Source organism: Rhea pennata, chromosome 2 (genome assembly GCF_028389875.1).
Source record: "Rhea pennata isolate bPtePen1 chromosome 2, bPtePen1.pri, whole genome shotgun sequence".
Lineage (NCBI taxonomy): Eukaryota > Metazoa > Chordata > Aves > Rheiformes > Rheidae > Rhea > Rhea pennata.
The window spans coordinates 20,356,635-20,374,019 of NC_084664.1; the positions used below are offsets into that span (position 1 = coordinate 20,356,635).

A 17,385-nucleotide genomic window follows, 5' to 3' on the forward strand; every position below is an offset into this window, starting at 1 on the left:
AAGCAGAATATGGCACCTGGCCGGCAGGGATACCAGCTCTAATAGCTTCCAAAAAAACTACCATCTGCAATTTAAGTTTCTTTTTATTAACAAGACCACTGTCACAAGTGGAAAAACACTTTTCTTCCCCCTCATCCAAGCAAGGTCTAATTGGCTGGCCTTGTGTTATACAGGAAGTCTGTGGCAGGGTCTAGAAATAAATCTACATCTCTGTGTCTTAACCGCAAGCGCATCCTTCCTCTGTGCCTCCCCTCTACCTCCCTGCTTTATTTTCAACAGCATTAATAAAGGGGTTTTTTTGTGTGTGTTAATGGATTTGTTTCACCACAACCTCTTTCTAGTTTAATAAACAATTTGGATATACCAGATAGAAAAATATCCGAAGATGAGGATTTTTAGTGACTTTGTTGCTGGGAATGAAGGGAGCTTGGTTTCTTGCATTTTTTATTACTGTTTCATCTCAAATTGATTCGTCCAAGTCTCCTCTCCATTCTCAAACATCCCACTTGCTGGATTCCAGCTGCTGGGGTTGGCAACATCCTTTTATCCTCAGTCCAGCCTCTGCAAAGTTAGCCCACACCTATGGGAGGTTTTTTCCATTCTGTATGATACAGCCTACAGCTGTTAGTCTGGAATGCTTATCTGATATTTCCTCTACTCTTTTTCATCCTAAACCACTTACTGAGTAGGCCAGAAAGAAAATCGATGCACAGCCTGCTGTCACATTGTAGTAAACAATTCCTTGTTCGCTTTTAAGTAGTGTCTCACATGTTGCCTCTGTGTCTTTAAGTTAACTGTCAGAGCACTTCAGGATGACTGTCCGTGGAAAGGAGGCTGGTAGGGATAACAGTCACCATTCCATCTTGGCTGCTTAAAGTGTTTTTCCTTTTATTTTTAAACTAATATAGGACTTTGTTACAAAGTTAGGGGGTATCTTAACACATCAGAATATCCTAGATGCAACACAGTAATTAATTCAGAGATGCCAAACTCAGACTTGACCTTTTCCAAAGTTCATTAGATGTTGGGATTGAGTGGATTTAGCATTGATTCATAACTATTAAAATCTAATGTTTAAATGCTTTTGAGCAGTTACTGGAAGAGAGTGACTTTTCTAAACAAACGCAGCACTGAGGGCTCTTGAGCAAGCCCAAATCCCAAGTCCAAGAAAATAAATTTGGACAGTTCACTGAGCATTTCAGCCACCTTTCTATGCAGCCCAGAAGCAAAAAGCTTTAAACCATTGTTAAGATATATAAAGGCATTGAAGGGTCTACCATGATCTCACATTTTAATTCTGTGCTTTTCAAGAAGTTCTCAAGAAGGCAGAAGAACCTCTGAGATTCTCCTCTTTACTGTGTCTGAAGGAAGAAAATAAACTGTTAAAAATGTTGTCCTCGGGCAGGTTATAAGCGATGTCATAGATGTCATTAAACTTACGAAAGACGTTGCAGTAGGTTCATGTTGGCTGCCCTTTATTCCTAGCCAAAGGACTTTCAAATTAAAAGGAAATGATGTTACTCAAAGTACGTGTTTTAGTTCATGGGGCTCAAGGATTGCAGTGCTCAGATGTTCTGTGGCATTTTCTTTGTAAATAAAACCTGTTCTTCCCAATCTTCCCTACTAGTTGGAGGAGAGAAGGAGAAGGCTATGAAAGGCTCTGACTGCAGAAGCTACTTTACTTAGGGGTTCCTTGACCAAATACCTTAAAGGGACTGGGGTTTTTGTTTGTTTATTGTTGGACTTTTATTTGTTTGACTTTTTAAAGCAAGCTTCCAGTCCCTGCGCTCTGTGAAAACAGAGCACATTTCAGGGGTCTTAAGTTGGGTACTAAAACCAGTGGTTACTTTATTATACTGGTCGTGTAGGTTTCTGACTTTCCTTAATGCTGTTGCAACTCACTTCATGGGAGAGTTAAAGATGAAGATAATCAACTAACGCTCCAATATCAAGATATTTAATTGAATTTTTAAAATGCAGTAGTCTTTTCTGGTTTACCACTTCTGGACAGTATTACATAATTCCTGTTGACTTTTTTTAAATAATTATTTGATATTAGGCACTTATAAACCTTCACAATAGCTATGCAAAATGTAATCCAATGCCTATTAGATTTGATGTGATAGCACTTTGTTATGAGGTATAGATTGTGTTTGGACTTATTTTTGATCACTTTTGACAAGTGACGTCTTGGAAGAAGCACAAACTTGAATGGCAGATGGCAATGAAGTATTGGATTTGGTATTTTGTCTTAGTTAAATTTACTACTTTCCCAGGAAATTTATATCTACATGAATAAACTGAGAAAACAAACCTACGTTTATCATTATGAACTGCATGCAATGGAGGTATATTTGCTTCTGCTGCACAAGCAGTGGTGGGACTTTCCACTGTGATAGCTCACTAATGCCCTCTTTTGGGCGTTGGTGAACCTTTTGCATTTTGGAAGCTTTGAACATGTAGCTCCCAGTGGGGTTGGGTGAGCTTTTGCTGTGGACCCAGGTTGAACGAGCAATTTCATTGTGCTCCTGCTCATGTTATGAATCTTACTGTAGGTTTTGGTTTGTTTTAGGCCAAAGAGCTGCCAACGTTCAAAGACAATGATTTTATTAATGATGGCCAAAAGATTCATATTGATGAAAACAACAAAAAGATGTTCCTTGAAAAACTCAAAAAGGATGTTGAGGTAAGAATGCACCTGTTCCGTTATATGTAATTAAAATATGCAGCAGATTACAAATATCCTAGAAACTCGTAATTCATAAAATGAAAAGTCTTCATTATGAGACTGTAAGCGCTGACTCTTTTAAGTGAAATAGTTAAAAATTTCAGGAGTTGATCGTTACTTTGCTGACACAGTAAAGAACCTTGATGCTATAGGTGGTTGTCAGACATTGCCCCAACCTTGATGATGTAGTATTAAAAAGATGGGAACAGCAGCACTACTAAGTGCTTTGCAAGCATAATACGTCCAAATACCCCCGAGGGGGAGGTAGGTATTGTTAGTGGTATTTTACAGATGGGGAATGTTGCGGTGCACCAAAGCTATTGACCTTAGCTAAGGCCATATGTGGACTGTAAACCGTAACAGACAGTGTAGGTCCCCCTCCTCACAGCTGTGCCTGCTCTGTTTCATATTAGTAATCCAGTTTTAAATCATCTTTAGTATCGCACTAATGGAGTGCTTCAGAAATTTGTATACAGCAGTTGCACTCATTATCTTAATGCAGTCTTCCCTTGTAAATTTGTAATAGGTTCAATACTCAGTACAACAGTGTTGTTTTACTATGTGATTTTAATACGATATTTTGTTATAACTGATATAGCTACTCAGGAAATAAGGGAAACTAAATATTGGGCTAACGAGTTAGCAAAACTTGGCTTCAAGTTCCACAATTCTCCTACGTTAACACTAAAGACAATATTGTGTAGTCCCTATATTCAAAGCCTAAAATCCATTTTCGTTGTTGGACAAGGCCTGACATCAAAATGGCCCTGTGGCTTAATAAACTCTCAAGTGTTTGTACCAAAAGGACTCTGAACAGACCTGTTAGTTCTTCAGATCTGTATCTGAGTGTTGTTCAAAAACTGCTGCATAGTCACACAAAATGGTGTAACTTTAGAATTTACCCAACAATTTTTTTTGAAGAAAGCTAATTTCTCATCAATTGAATGATAATGATATTTTGAAAAATACTTACGTTTTTATAAATGTGTCTTTATTTTATATTTAAAATAATAATAAAAATTTGTTCTGTCATTCTCACAGTTCTAGAGATAAGTTAATTTGGGCTTAAATTTTGTGCTCTTCTAATACGTAATGCTGTTGCTGACTAAAACTTTTACAGTAGGTAGGTTTCAGACAAGATTTTAAATATGTACAATGAGTGTAGGAGATACTTTATTGCCCCAAAATATGGATTCTGTTCTGTCTTCTACATCAAGTACAGTGTAATTGTAACTACAATAGCAGACCATGTTTTGAGAGGCTATTTTTTATGGCTTTAAAATTTGTGCAGAGCATCATTAAATACACATGTAAACCACTAGTGTGAAGTGATGTGACACATGATTTAGTAATGGGAAGCCAATTTTTTAACGATGTTTTCCTTCAGATAACTAAGAGTATGCAGCTTGTACCCAATGAGTAAGCACTCAGATTTCACTACAGTCTAAAAAAAAATTACTGTACCATTACCTTGTCAAACAGTGTTTATAGTTAAAACATATTATGGAGTAATATGCTCAAATATATGGCTTTATATCCATTTTTGTTTGTCATTACATAATTTTTGTTGTGTAGCATTTCTTTCATAATCAAGTCTTATATTCCTTTCATATGTTCAGACAAATACCTATTACTGCTGTTTTGATATCTTGTTGTCCTGCACCATCTTCCGTTCTCTCCTGCCTCATTTTCCTGTCTGCTTATTCCACTGAAACTGTCCTGAAGAAAAAACATATAAGGATATTTTTTTCCACTTTAAATGTGATGATCTTTTCTTTGTGATGATTTTCTTAAATCCCTGCTATCATCAGCAGTACGCTTTTTTCCCCAGGTCCCTTTTTCTTGTGATTTGCAGCCCACTCCTTTTCCAAGCAAAGGTCTGTTCCCTTTCATACTCTTCTTCCTTCATTGGTGGAATTTCCAATTGGTATTGGTAGATTTTCCTTCTCTCTCCCTTTCTCTTTCTTGCCCTCTCCCTCCATCCCTCTTACTCCCTCTCTCTGTCAGTATTTCTCAAACATCTAATGATATGCTGGAGTCTTTCCACTCCATCACCTTTGGCCTATCTCATCTGTTCACACTGCATGTCATTCCTTACCTTCGTGCTGATCACAGGTCAGCTGCTCTATGTATCCTTGAGGTCTCTTCAAACTTAAATCTGTTCTAGTCTTGTGAACAGTCTTTTGCTTTATTATATTAAAACTAGTAGAAACTAATTTCTTCTTTCTTCCTAAAACCTCTTCTCATTTTTCTTCTTCATGTTATCTTTTCTAGTCATCATGTTATCTTTTCAGTCATGTTGTTATTTCTGAATCCTGTCTTTTCTCACAAAGAGGATTTTGACAAACTATATATTGTTTCTCTTTTTCTAGTGATTTTATACTCTTTCATCTGTTACAAAGTCTAGCTTAAATTCCTTCTTCTCTGTTCTGCTCTACCTTCTTATCTGTAGCCCTGTAGAGACTCTAAAAACTGAAATAATTCATTCTTTCCATCTCTTTTTATGCATATCATAAGCTGTGGTTCCACGGGTCTTTGTATAGCAAGTTCAAAATCCCAGCATTGCTTTCAAGCTGCAGCACAATTCCCCTCATTCCCTTGATCTGTTTGTTTATTCCTTCTTTTCTGTTTCCCTTATTTCTGTCTTCCTCTCTTACCTTTCTGCTTTATCCTGTTCCCCTCATCTCAGATAACACTGTATAGATACCAAGTATATGCACTTTCCACTTTGCTTCAAACTCCCATCTTTACTCAAAAATACCTATTCGCATTCAGATTTTGCTTACCTGATTTAAACTGTGAGCCTTTCACTGCGAAGAGAATATGGCATCATTTCATTTCTTCACAATGTAAAACTTTGCTACATAGAATATACTACTGGAATATTTAAACATTTTTTTTCATAATTCTTTAATAATGATTACTAAGGAGCGAGGGGAATTTAGTGCCAGATCATAGCCCAGATCAGCCCATCTGATAGCACAGAAGCTGGTCTGGACATTGCACAGAGAACAAAATAGCCCTAATAGAAACCCCAGGCAAGAGGGATAATGATTGCCTCACACAGGACTGCTCTTCACCACCGGGAAAATGATGTTTCCCTGAGGATTTTGGAAGTGTGTGCTGTAACTTTTTATAATCTTAACTTGTAACTGGCCCATGTTGTGTTGCTACATCTTACTAAAGTATAATGCTGCTAGATTTACACTTAATCCTCCATTTTGCTCTCTTTCAGAAGTGTCTGTTTTTTTAGGCTGATGACGTCTTTGCATAACTTCTCACATTTGTAACTGGAATTTACATTTTTTGGTGATATTGATAAATTGCTTATTATCACTTTCTAGTTTCTTGCCCAGCTAAAACTCATGGACTACAGTTTGCTGGTTGGGATTCATGATGTTGAAAGAGCTGAACAGGAAGAAGTAGAGTGTGAAGAGAATGATGGAGAAGATGAAGGCGAGAGTGATGGCACCCACCCTATTGGAACGCCTCCAGACAGCCCAGGAAATACACTCAACAGCTCACAGCCTTTGGCTCCAGGGGAATTTGATCCAGCTATTGATGTTTATGGCATAAAATCCCATGAAAGTAAGCAATAATAAATATTCTTATGTTAAGATGTTTTGATTCCTTCACCAGAATCCTAAAGGCCTCATAACCACATAAAAGCAAAGTTAAATTGCACAATATAATTCACTCTGTAGAAGAGGAAATGAGTTGTTCTTGGGTGCAGAAGTAGAAGACACCTATAATGCTCAGCTTTGATACTGAACATATTTCTTAGGTATTTGGATGTGGAGTTACAGTTAAGCAGTTCACCAACTATACAAACAACTCGTATATTGTCTTAGCTATTTACACACAGAGATTCTCATTTAATTCTTTATTTTTTTCATTCCTTTTAGGAAATCTAGTTTATGGTTTTTCTTTTGGTTTTTTTTTTTTTTTTTTTTTGCCAATAGGTAGTTTATACTGTTAAGAGCACTCCAGAAAAAAAAAACGAACAAACAGCATTCCAATTTGTATTTCATCTTTTTTGTTGTTGTTTTTTTGAAAAATTCTGTATGCTCACACCCAAGTTCTGTGTTGCATCAGAGAGAGTCTTATAAGGAGCGCTCTTTTGCATAAGAAGCCTGAAAGTGTTTTTGACATTAGTGCGTAAAACTAATTATGATTAGTTACCTTCGACTGTTCAAGACCAGGAATATTATCACTCTTTTTCTTTTTAATAAGCATGTACATTGATAGAGGAATGGTTTTATTCATAAATAAAATATGATCTTGTTTGTTGATACAGAAGCACCACTTTTCATATAAAACTTCATAGTTTTTCTATTTGCTTATATGAAAAAACATGTAATCCACATCACTTTTAGTGAACAGTAATTCCTGTTTCTGCATGCTGGTGTTTTGTTTTACACTCATTTGCTTTTATTTGCATTATATATGAATGCAGCTAATCTCACAATTAAAAAGGGCTTGAGCCTGTGGTGCTTAGTCACACTTTCTGTGATAGTGACAGATAGCAGCCTGTCTTAGCTGCTGAGAGATCCCTGTGAAGTCTCTTCTTCTGGAAGGTCATTCTTGCTGCCGTGTGTTTGCCTTTTGCAGATGCACCTCGGAAGGAAATATACTTTATGGCCATTATTGACATTCTTACTCATTATGACGCAAAAAAGAAAGCTGCCCATGCTGCAAAAACAGTTAAGCATGGGGTAAGTATTTGGGGGCGGAGGGGGGGTTCACTCTCATTCCACTCTCATACGGGACTGGTGCATATTTATTGTTTAGTTCCCTGCTGTAGCACAGGTCAGGACATCTTTGGAAAGGGGGAAATAGATCAGATTTTTCATTTTTTTCTAGTTTAACATTTAATTCAAAAGTAGAGCGTAACTGCTACACATACATATTATATACTGAGTGTAAAGCGCTCTTTTCAGCTGTATGCAGTGCTCTTACCCATAGCAAATACTAGTGAGATGCTGCTTTTTTTAGGACTTTGTCCTAAATTTGTGAGATGTACCTTCTTCTTTGAAACAAAGTTGTTCACAGATACTTGTATTCTTATATAGCTCTGTAAAAGCTATTGTGAATCTGATTTAACATTCAGGACCCTGGTGGTGGTTTTATTATTTGGTACAGCCATGATGAAAATTTATGACTTGGCATATGACATAGGTTGCTTTGCAAGACTTGTAAAAAGTACAACATGCAAAATTAAGCATAAAATGTACTTACTAAATACTTCAAGACCATTCAGTGAAGGCTACTATTTGACTGCCATAAATTTCTTTATTTTAACTGAAATTGCTGCTAAACAGCAGATACTAGAGAATTATGGTGAAGTATCCCAGTCTGATGGAGTTAAGGATTATATCTTCTGTCATCACTGTACAATGATTTTAGGGTTCAAATGTCTTAAACTCTTAAAACAAGACCTTAATCGTTCATAAGTCTAAAATCTGTTCTCTGTCCAAGTATCTGAAGGAGCAGACCATTATGGTTTTTTTTAACCAAAGAACTTGGAGCTTTTTAGTTTACAATATGAAGTGATTTAGAATTCTCAGCAATAAGCCCTGTACAGGCTTGCAGAAGATATTTTTCTCTCTGCAAAACAATGCTCTCATTACTCTCTCTGCTCTCAAACCAGCTGAAAGTTGATGCAGACCATATGCAGCCATTATCTGGCAGTTATTAAGGAACTTTGAATGTAGCTTACTTAAAAATCACAGTTCTGGCTTAAATAAGGGGTAAAAATATGTTGTAAATAACAATTAGGATTGTTAGAGCTGACTGTGATTAGTCCTTTTTACTGAACTTTTGTACAACGATTTTCATTTATTTCACTGTCTATATCCTGAGCCACCTGAAACTGAACTTTGTTCTATAATTGCATCCAATTTTTTGCCTTTGTAAATGAGGAAAATATAGATGCTGCTAAGGCTCTGAAAACCTCAAATAATATGGATGAAATTGTAAAATAGCAATTATGCAGCTTATTCAGTGAGTCAGGATTTAAATGTATATATGTTGAAAAAATGTTATTCACTATTACCATATATTCCAAAGCAGGTTGATTAGCATTCAGATAGCAGTATACATTAAACAAGCAGTGACACACCAGATCTGACTACGCGAATTCAGCCTTCTCTATCAAAGACACTGCTGCTAAACAGACCAGAATCTGTTGATGAATCTGTGGGTAGAATGGTTAGGTATGTAGTAGAAATTATACAGGAGCTTGAAGTAAAATGAAAAGTAAATAAAGGGAAAGAAAGGAAAGAGAATACATCCATTAATGGAAACTGGACAGGAAAGCTGGCGAGCACAGAGTATCACTGTACCCATATGACGTCTTAAAAGGATAACGTTCTGCTTGAAGGCCATTGTAATTCGTGTTTAGGATATCTGGCCCTGAGACTGCAAATAAAATTTGGGTAAGTAACACTATCAGTGCCAAAGCATCAAATAAAATGTTGGTTCTTCCTTTTCCTCCCCCTCAATTCTCTGTATAGGCCGGTGCAGAAATTTCAACTGTTAATCCTGAACAGTATTCAAAGCGCTTCTTGGACTTTATTGCCAACATCTTGACGTAACCTATCATGTTACATGGACAGACACAAGACCTGGGGACAGCAGCAGTGGCTACAAGCGTAGGGGAAAAAGGAACTCAGAGACGTGCTCATCTTGCAGAAAGCAACCCCTTTGTTTACATCTGCTGGCAAAGATGACTGAAGTGGGGTGGAAGACGCGCTTTAACAGCTGCCTGATATTCCCAGCATAGTTCTAGCTATTTCTGACTCTTTTGTGTGTGCAAAAAATTAAAATAAATTAAATAGATCAGCTTACTCAGAGTGCACTGTTACAGTAATACTCTGATGCTACCAGCTGAAATGGAATAAATGAGCAAAGAGCTGTGGGGTGGGGGTGGGGAAGAGTAAATGCATGTTCAATCTCCAATATTGGTATCAAACTGTAAACTGTGGATCAGTTTATTTTTTGAACTAAAAGATATATGACAGTATTCATGATGGTAATGATGATAATAAAAACCTTACTGCGAATGTTACACTTACAACTTGCACACTGGCACTCCTTAAAAAAAAAAAATACCTGACACAGTGAGCCGTTGGTGCCGGGGGATTTTCCTGTTAGGTTCATGGCAGTTGGGTTTTTTTCCCCTTTTTTCTCCCTCTCCCATTTTTTTTTTTTTCTCCTTTTCAGCACATTGCATCAGGACGTTCAGACTCTCAGACATTGAGAGCTAATGTCTCTTATCTTACAAAGAGCTAACATGTATTTCATGCTATGTGTACGTTTTTTGCTACGGCAAACTTATGTTAAGGGAAAACCTTGCTTGTTTCACTTTGTTACCTGAAGTTTTCATTTGTTTTATATTCTTGCAATATAGGAACTAATAATGTTACAAGTGGAAAAAAGCTTATTTGAAGAAGTGCATAGTTTTGGGCAATAGTAGCTTCATCTTTCTCCCTGGAAAGATGTGCATACTGATAGAAATTCCATTCTCCTGTAATTTAATGGGAATTTGAAGTTTAAATGCTTGTGCTGTGCTGTTTAAACAATGGTGTTTTATTATGGATTATCCCTTAAAAATTAACTTTGAATTTTACTGTTTACATTATTAGGAAAGCAGGGATACTTCTGAGTTTCTGAGCTGTGTACAATATATGATTTTTGAGTTTACATGTAAAGTTATTTTGCAGTACAAATGAAGTAATATGTTTGTCACCTTCCAAGATATAACATGCAGTAGCGTACCAAAGTGAATGTCTCATTCACCTCCACGATAGACTCTTTCAATAAAATGAGAAAGGGTGTTTCAGAGGGATTTTTTTTCCCAGGTCGTCTTTTATCATCAAAATGACCTGTCCTATCATGTATTCAAATTTGATTGTATAGTACATTGCCTAAAACTGTGCTGATCATGTTTAACTTGTTTAAAATTTTTAAACATTGTATTTCTTCTCCTCTTGCATTTTTTCCCAAACGATTCCATGCTTGAAAAAGACAAATTTACATATGCTTAAAGTTTATCTACTTATACACTGTGCTAAAGCTGTGCCTTTAAAATTTCTTTATTGAAATTATTAGGTTTTGTAGGCAATTTAAAATAAGTCATGCCCTCCCCATCATCATTTATAACAGAGATCAGGAGTGCCAGCATGCCTTCGCCATAACTCACGTCAGTGCTGTTCAGCCTGCAACGGTGCGTAATGTACGTAGTGTTTTACTTCAGAGAAGCCTATACATAGCAACCCATCACGCTCTCTCCAGTGGCCAAAGGCAATACTGTCCCTGTTGCTGTATTAATTTTTTTCTCCCCTCCCCTACCTTCCCTACATTTTTTTTTTGTTACGGTTGACTTAGTGATGTCCGCAGCACTGTAATGTATGTGTACACTTTTGTATTGTCTGTATTTAAATAAGTTGGTACCGTGGCGTGATATCTTTTGTCCTCTGCCCATATACTCCATCTGTCTACAATATCACTTGCTTTATTTTCTGAAGTATGCTGTGGCTTCTTAAAGTATGGGAGACCCTGAAGTAAAAATGAGGTTGAGTAAATATTTAATTGTGGCCAATTAGTGTACATTTTATAGACAATTTTAGACAACAAAGCATTCTTTTTGTCTGTGTAACAGTTTCTGTCATTCTTTATTGTTGATAAACTGTTTATTTGGACAGGGCAAGGAGGACTCATTATTGTATATCTTAGTGCTTAGATTACACTCCAAACATGAGCAAGGCTTTATAAAATAAAGCACTTTGATGACTCACTAGGTAAATCCTTTGTTCCTGTGTTTCGACTATGGTTTTGATCACTTGCAGATGAATTTTTGATGCTGAAACAAACCTGTAACCTGTATCTCAAAGAAGAAAGAAAGAAAGAAGAAGAAAGAAGAAACTTAAAATAAGCACGGGAGAACCAGGATAAAATCTAATGAAAAAACACTTAAGTGGCTTGAAATATTTTGCCTTTGCTTTTTGTTCACTGGCTGGTCTCTGAGAGTTAATATGGAGATCTGTGATTGGCAATTGGATGGACTAAATCTTAGTTTTACCATAAAAAAGTAAGATCTGCCACAATAGTTAATTTAAAGAAAGATTGGCATAAGTTTGCTGAAGTATAAGGACCTTAGGCCAAACCAGTTATTCAAAAAAATATTCAGAAATAAGAGTAATTCTGGAGGTGGGAGGACAGGATTTTCTATTCTAGAATTACACGGCTTCAATTGCCAGGGCTTCTGTGCCTCTGTGGCACATCTCAGGCCAAAGGTGGAGAAGTGCCCTTTTCCCTTCGTTCGAACTTCTAATTCTCTTAATACATTTTTCTCTTATGATTTTTTTTTGTCTTATTGCACTGATGTAGCAAGACAATATTTTCAGCAATGTTTAGATCTATTAAATCTACATCATAGAATTAACGAAAATGTAAATATAGAGAAGATTGCTGAGTAGCCATTCTATTAAAAACAGGTGAAGTGATAGGGAGGGGAGAGAATCAGCAATGTAATTACTTACTTAATGACTTCTCTAGTAATAACCTAAACCTGCGCTTCACGCAGCTGCCGCTGCAGCTGTTCAGGGGCTGGCGTGGCCGCGGCGCTCGAGGAGCGCTGCTCAGGTTACTGGGACGGGTCGGCAACGGTGGCCAGCGAGCGCGCCGGCCGCGTCTCCGCGCACGCCGCTCGCGCGAGCTCCAACGCCCTTGAACGGGCGGCCAAACGCCTGTGCTGCTTTTCTAACACAGATGTGCACGGGCTGCGAGGAGGTGATTTCTCAGTGCCATTTCCCTCGCAGCATAAAATAAAAGCTTCCAATGTACAAAACCAGCAGAATGTGACAGATCTAGAAACCTCTTCCAGTTCTCCTGCTCCAACAAAGCGCTCTGCAGCTGAAGCGTTAGTTGTTGTTTACAACCCGTAAGTGAGCCTTTAATCTCTTTCCTCTGGACATTCTCAAATACAACGTTCTGGCCAGTATCCTCCATTCAAAGTTTTAAGCCAACGCTGTCTTTTGGCGTGGTGGTTTCATGGAATTACTCCTGCAGCCTTTTACAGCACTGGTCTCTAGTTGACACTGAGTCATCTTCACACGGATACTTAGCTAAGATTTACAAGACCCTACCGCTACCTGTGGGCAAACTGCATCCCCCTCATCCCATCTCTGTCAACACAGGGGCATCCCCAGACTGCAGTTGGTGACGTTCCCATCCTGCCAGTTTGACACCAACGGGGGTGAATTCCCATTTCTCGCCCTGGAGTTTGTTGCAGGGTACACCATGTCTGCCAGGCATTGCTGACTTCAGCAAGCTGAAGGAGCTCGTCTTTAGTACAAGCATGTTTTTGACAGTACATAAGAAAATAGGATCTTTGATGGTGTGTTCTCTCTTCTCACCTGAAAAAAAAAAAAAAAAAAAAAAAAGGAAAGAAAGAAAAAAGAAAAACTCTGAAAAAAAGTGATTCTATTCCAGGTCTAAGATCCAGCTGACTTGTTAACGCAAAGACTGCAGCAAAAGTTTAAATTAAAAATTCTTGGAAACAATATTATTACCTATAATTACATGCCCTAAATGTGTAATCTGATGTTTCAGCTTCCTTTCTTGATCTTACCTCTTCTTTTCCAGTGTAATACTAGTTGGCAAGTCCCTGCACCAAGTGGGATCACCACATTCTGCTGTTCTCATCCCCCACCTTTATCCAGCGTGTCTGTTCTGTATGTGCTGTCCGCTGGTTCTTCTTGCGCTCTTTCAAAACTTTCATAAGTGTAATGGGGGAAAAAAAATAAATAAAAACAGAGAACATTTAACTTTTAGAAGAGAAATTGGTTTTGTCTCGTCCTTTCTAGCTGGCTTTCTCTGTGGCTGCTGCTGTTCCTGGAGCTCGGCGTGCTGCCGCAGCGCCATAGGGAGCAGAAGAGCAGAGGCAGCGTAGCGCTACCAGCGCTATCGCTAATCCAATTTAGACAACAGTGTTTAGGCCTGCACGAGGCGGATCGGCAGATGTGTGTGAGATTAAAATCATCATTTGACTATAGCCTTCCAAAAGCAGTAGAAAATAGGACTGGAAAGAACCCGATGAGAGGGTTAATTCTACTGAAGATAAACCAATCTTCCCAAAGTTTAATCTTTTCCAGTGAGGCTAGTCCCACAGTCCATTTCTGCTATCTCTTCCCATGCCTCACTAGCTTTATCATTAGAAAGAATTTTTCTAATACCTTGCTTGACTATATTATTGCAATTTAAGTCCATTAATAATTGTTCTCTTCCCTGAGAACAGTTTATTCTCTTTTTCTTTCAGTTTTTCTTAGTATGATCCTGCTTGCACATACTGAACAATGTAAATATTAGCTTTTGCACATATTCAATTGAATATTCCTGTTCCTTATTTAACAAAATAATCAAAATGGTTAATCCCTTTTTTTTTTGTAATGCAAATTTTTTTGCAAGAATATTCACATATTAAATGGTGCCACTTAATTCTCAGCCACATTTTATAAATTGATTTACACATTTCTAGCTTGAGAACTTCCTAAGGGAAATGGATGCATTTACAGTTCAATTCAAAAGTTTTGTAGTAATTGCCGTGTGACCAGAATGTGATATCAAAACAGGCATGCGGCTACTGCTTACCTGTACTTGTGTTGCTATAATGGCAATAAAATACTAACTAGTTTTCTCTTTTCCCAAAGAAAATGATAACATGATTTTAGCTTTCCTAATTATATTCCCTGGTCACAGCTTCTAGGCTCATCTCCAAGGCAGTGATAGGGCAAAAAATAATTGTTTGGTAGCAGGTAATTAAGATAAAAGAAATACGTCCTTGTGAGTTGGCATGAATCCATTCCTGCCTAGTTCTCTGAGTATTTGTACACATTGTAGTTATCACCCAATATGCTTTGAGTTTATAAAAAACTCCTACTTTGTTCCCACTCAGTCTGGTTAATTCATACTGACTCATTTGATTTAGCTATGTGTATCCTATTGGAATAAATGGGATTTGTGAGAAGCGTGTGTTTTAAAGAGATTTGTCACATTCATGCAAGCCTGGAAAGTGATTTAACTCATTACATTTCTTCATTTCTGCTATTTTACCTTGCCTACATGTAAGAAAGAAGCCCAAGGCCAGAGCACCTTATTTTCTTTTCCTTTTTATGTATTTCTGAGTGGATCCATAGAAACATTTCATTGTAAGAATGTCTCAATCACTAAACTCCTTACAGTACATTTGGCTTACAGTGTCAAGCGCAGGGGCGAGCTGTGGTTAAGGGGCTGATAAAAATATACTTACCACTCCACCAACTGAGGATTAAAAGGGTCACGTTTGATTCTGGCTGAGAGGAAAGTCCCAAAGATGAGCCTGCCGATTGCAGCAGCTTGGGTTCAAGCGGCGCGTAAGAGTCCTTTCTGCCCAAATAGGTCCTATCAGTCAGTGCTGTCTTTAACCAGGCATATCACGCTAAACTGAATTACAGTCAGTATCAGGGCCCTCTTATCCTCTGCACTATATAATTACAAAACAAAAAATGTTTTATGTCTTTAAGGGCTTTACTTGCAAAGTATTTCCACTAATTTCAGTGGTCAAATTTGAATAGACTTTATGTATTTCCTGCATCAGAGACTTTGTAATTGGGTTAGGAGGAGATGTTAAGCTGTTAAATTGTACTGTGCAGTTATGATCATCTTTTTATACGAATACAATAGACTCTGCTTTTAGTTAAACACTATGATGAACATGTCAGCACTTACTTACTACTGCTCCACTTACAGCAAAGCTCTTTGAGGAAGGAGGAATGACACTGTTTGATTTGATCACGTTGTAATGTGCTCTAGAGCAGAAGTTTCCAAGCTGAGCTTCACATTTCACCAGTAGCACCATCTCTGTGCTGGTCTGCAGTTTCACACCAGAATGCGCTCGAGTAGGTTGACATAGAGTCTGCGTCAGCAAGGAGAGAAGGGATAGGTGGGAAATGAGAGTAGCCCCAAAAGCACCTTCAGCTGTACCACCCACAGTGGTACTTCTGGAGACCCCCAACTGATCGCAGGGAAACGTGCCTTCTCTATGCCCTAGCGGCACTTCAGCAACTGTGATGTTTGAAACTGCCCCTCTGAACACCCTTGATTTAAGCGCTGTCCTTAAAAATGTCCTGTGTTGCACCTTGCAGCACTTCACCTGTTAGCCACTGATCTGACCAGATGGAAAGACAGCTCCCCTCCCTCTCACTGTTTCACCCTACAGCACCCACAGCACCTTCTGCACTGGTGCTGGTGCAGGGGTCCGGGACTGGTGGCCACTGCAGCTCCCTGAGTGAGGGCAGGTGGAAGAAAATAGTTGGTCTTCACCTGTAATCTAGATGCTTTCTGAATGTTTTCTAAACATTTGCTCCCGTTCTGCGTAGCCTGCTCTCTCCCACAGTGTCATGCAGTCACCTCATGACACACGCTCCCCCCACCACACCGCGCAGAATGTGCCTGCGGCTCATCGTGTTTGCGTTCTCCTGTTCCTGTCCCGTTCGTTTCAAGGTAGAAATATATCTTAGTTTTCCACCAAGCTGCGGTTCAGAGGGGATAAAATCACCTAGCTTAGTCTACCATGACTCAATTTATATTTAAAAAGTATATATGCAGAAAGGAAGACCGGGCGACGGGAGAGGGTGCTTCCTGCTCCCCCGTTTTCTGTCACTGACCTGCCACTGGACCTAGCAGCAAGGGACAAATGTAGGAGAGGGAGACGACCACCACTGCACTGCTACGCGACTGCCTTGCCCGCACAGATCCGCCACACGTGATGCCACCTGCCAGACCCAGCACGCGCGTGCTGAGCAGGGTCCCGCCACTTCGCTTCAAGTTCTCACCCCTCCCCGAAGGGAGCACGCGGCTGGGGCTCAGCCGTGAGCAGTGATGAGCACCTCGCTTTCTTCCTAGAGGAGCTAATCAAACGGGGCTAATCTGAAATGAGAATTAGTTGAACTACGTCTCAGGCAAGCAATAAATTCATGCTACAATTTGCAATAATAAGCATGCAGGGTAGGAGAAGAATAGGGCAGAAACAAAAATGTTAACCTTTCCTGAACCAAAGTAAGAGTCAGTACTGAGGCCAGTAGTCAAATAAAGTTGAGAACGAGAAAGACGAAATGAAGAGTGGCTACTGGGAACACTCTACAATATCACTGAGCAGGGCCACGGCTGTTGAATCTGCCTAGGTTTGGCATTAGCTACAGCTGTTCAAAATCCACTGTCACAGTGAAAGTCCCAGAAATATTTCTGCTCAACCAGCAGGGAAAAATCCTGGACCATAAAAGTTGCGATGCATAAGGAAAAGGATAAAATATTATGTTGGCAACTCCATACTACTATTTCATACAACAGGGCTTTTTTTCACATGAAATAATGTGAAAGGGACTGTAATACTTAAGATTAGAAAGAAGCAGAGACAAGCAGAGAGAGAAAATGATCATCCTAGGCAGCAGAATGATTATTGGACATCTCATTCAATATAAAACCATGAGCATTTTTAAAAGCAGTCTAATAAAAGCTTCAAGAAAATATATATGCAAAACCTAATTAAACTGCTATACTCACATCATATGGTAGTACGTAATTACAGAAAGTGTAAGTATGTGAGTACAGAAAAGAGC

At 38.6% G+C, this 17,385-nt stretch overlaps 1 protein-coding gene and 1 long non-coding RNA gene across 4 annotated transcripts in view; one reads left to right on the top strand and one right to left on the bottom strand.

Annotated features, from left to right (window-relative positions):
* The window catches only part of PIP4K2A (phosphatidylinositol-5-phosphate 4-kinase type 2 alpha), a 117,983-nt gene extending 106,449 nt beyond the window's left edge, over positions 1-11,534 (top strand). For both annotated transcript variants that reach the window (XM_062569031.1, XM_062569032.1), the window contains exons 7-10: positions 2,573-2,686; positions 6,073-6,316; positions 7,340-7,443; positions 9,244-11,534. In XM_062569031.1, the coding sequence (XP_062425015.1) occupies positions 2,573-2,686; positions 6,073-6,316; positions 7,340-7,443; positions 9,244-9,324 (543 nt within the window). In that variant the 3' untranslated portion in view covers positions 9,325-11,534. The remainder of the gene's footprint in view (positions 1-2,572; positions 2,687-6,072; positions 6,317-7,339; positions 7,444-9,243) is intronic.
* On the bottom strand, positions 10,719-15,651 carry LOC134136833 (uncharacterized). Of its 2 annotated transcripts, XR_009957561.1 has the most exons (4): positions 15,516-15,651; positions 15,039-15,154; positions 13,362-13,504; positions 10,719-13,146 (listed from the first exon to the last, which is right to left on the bottom strand). It is a non-coding gene; the product is annotated as an uncharacterized LOC134136833 (long non-coding RNA). The 2 variants fall into 2 exon arrangements; XR_009957562.1 differs by lacking the exon at positions 15,039-15,154.
* Positions 15,652-17,385: the final 1,734 nt, after the last annotated feature.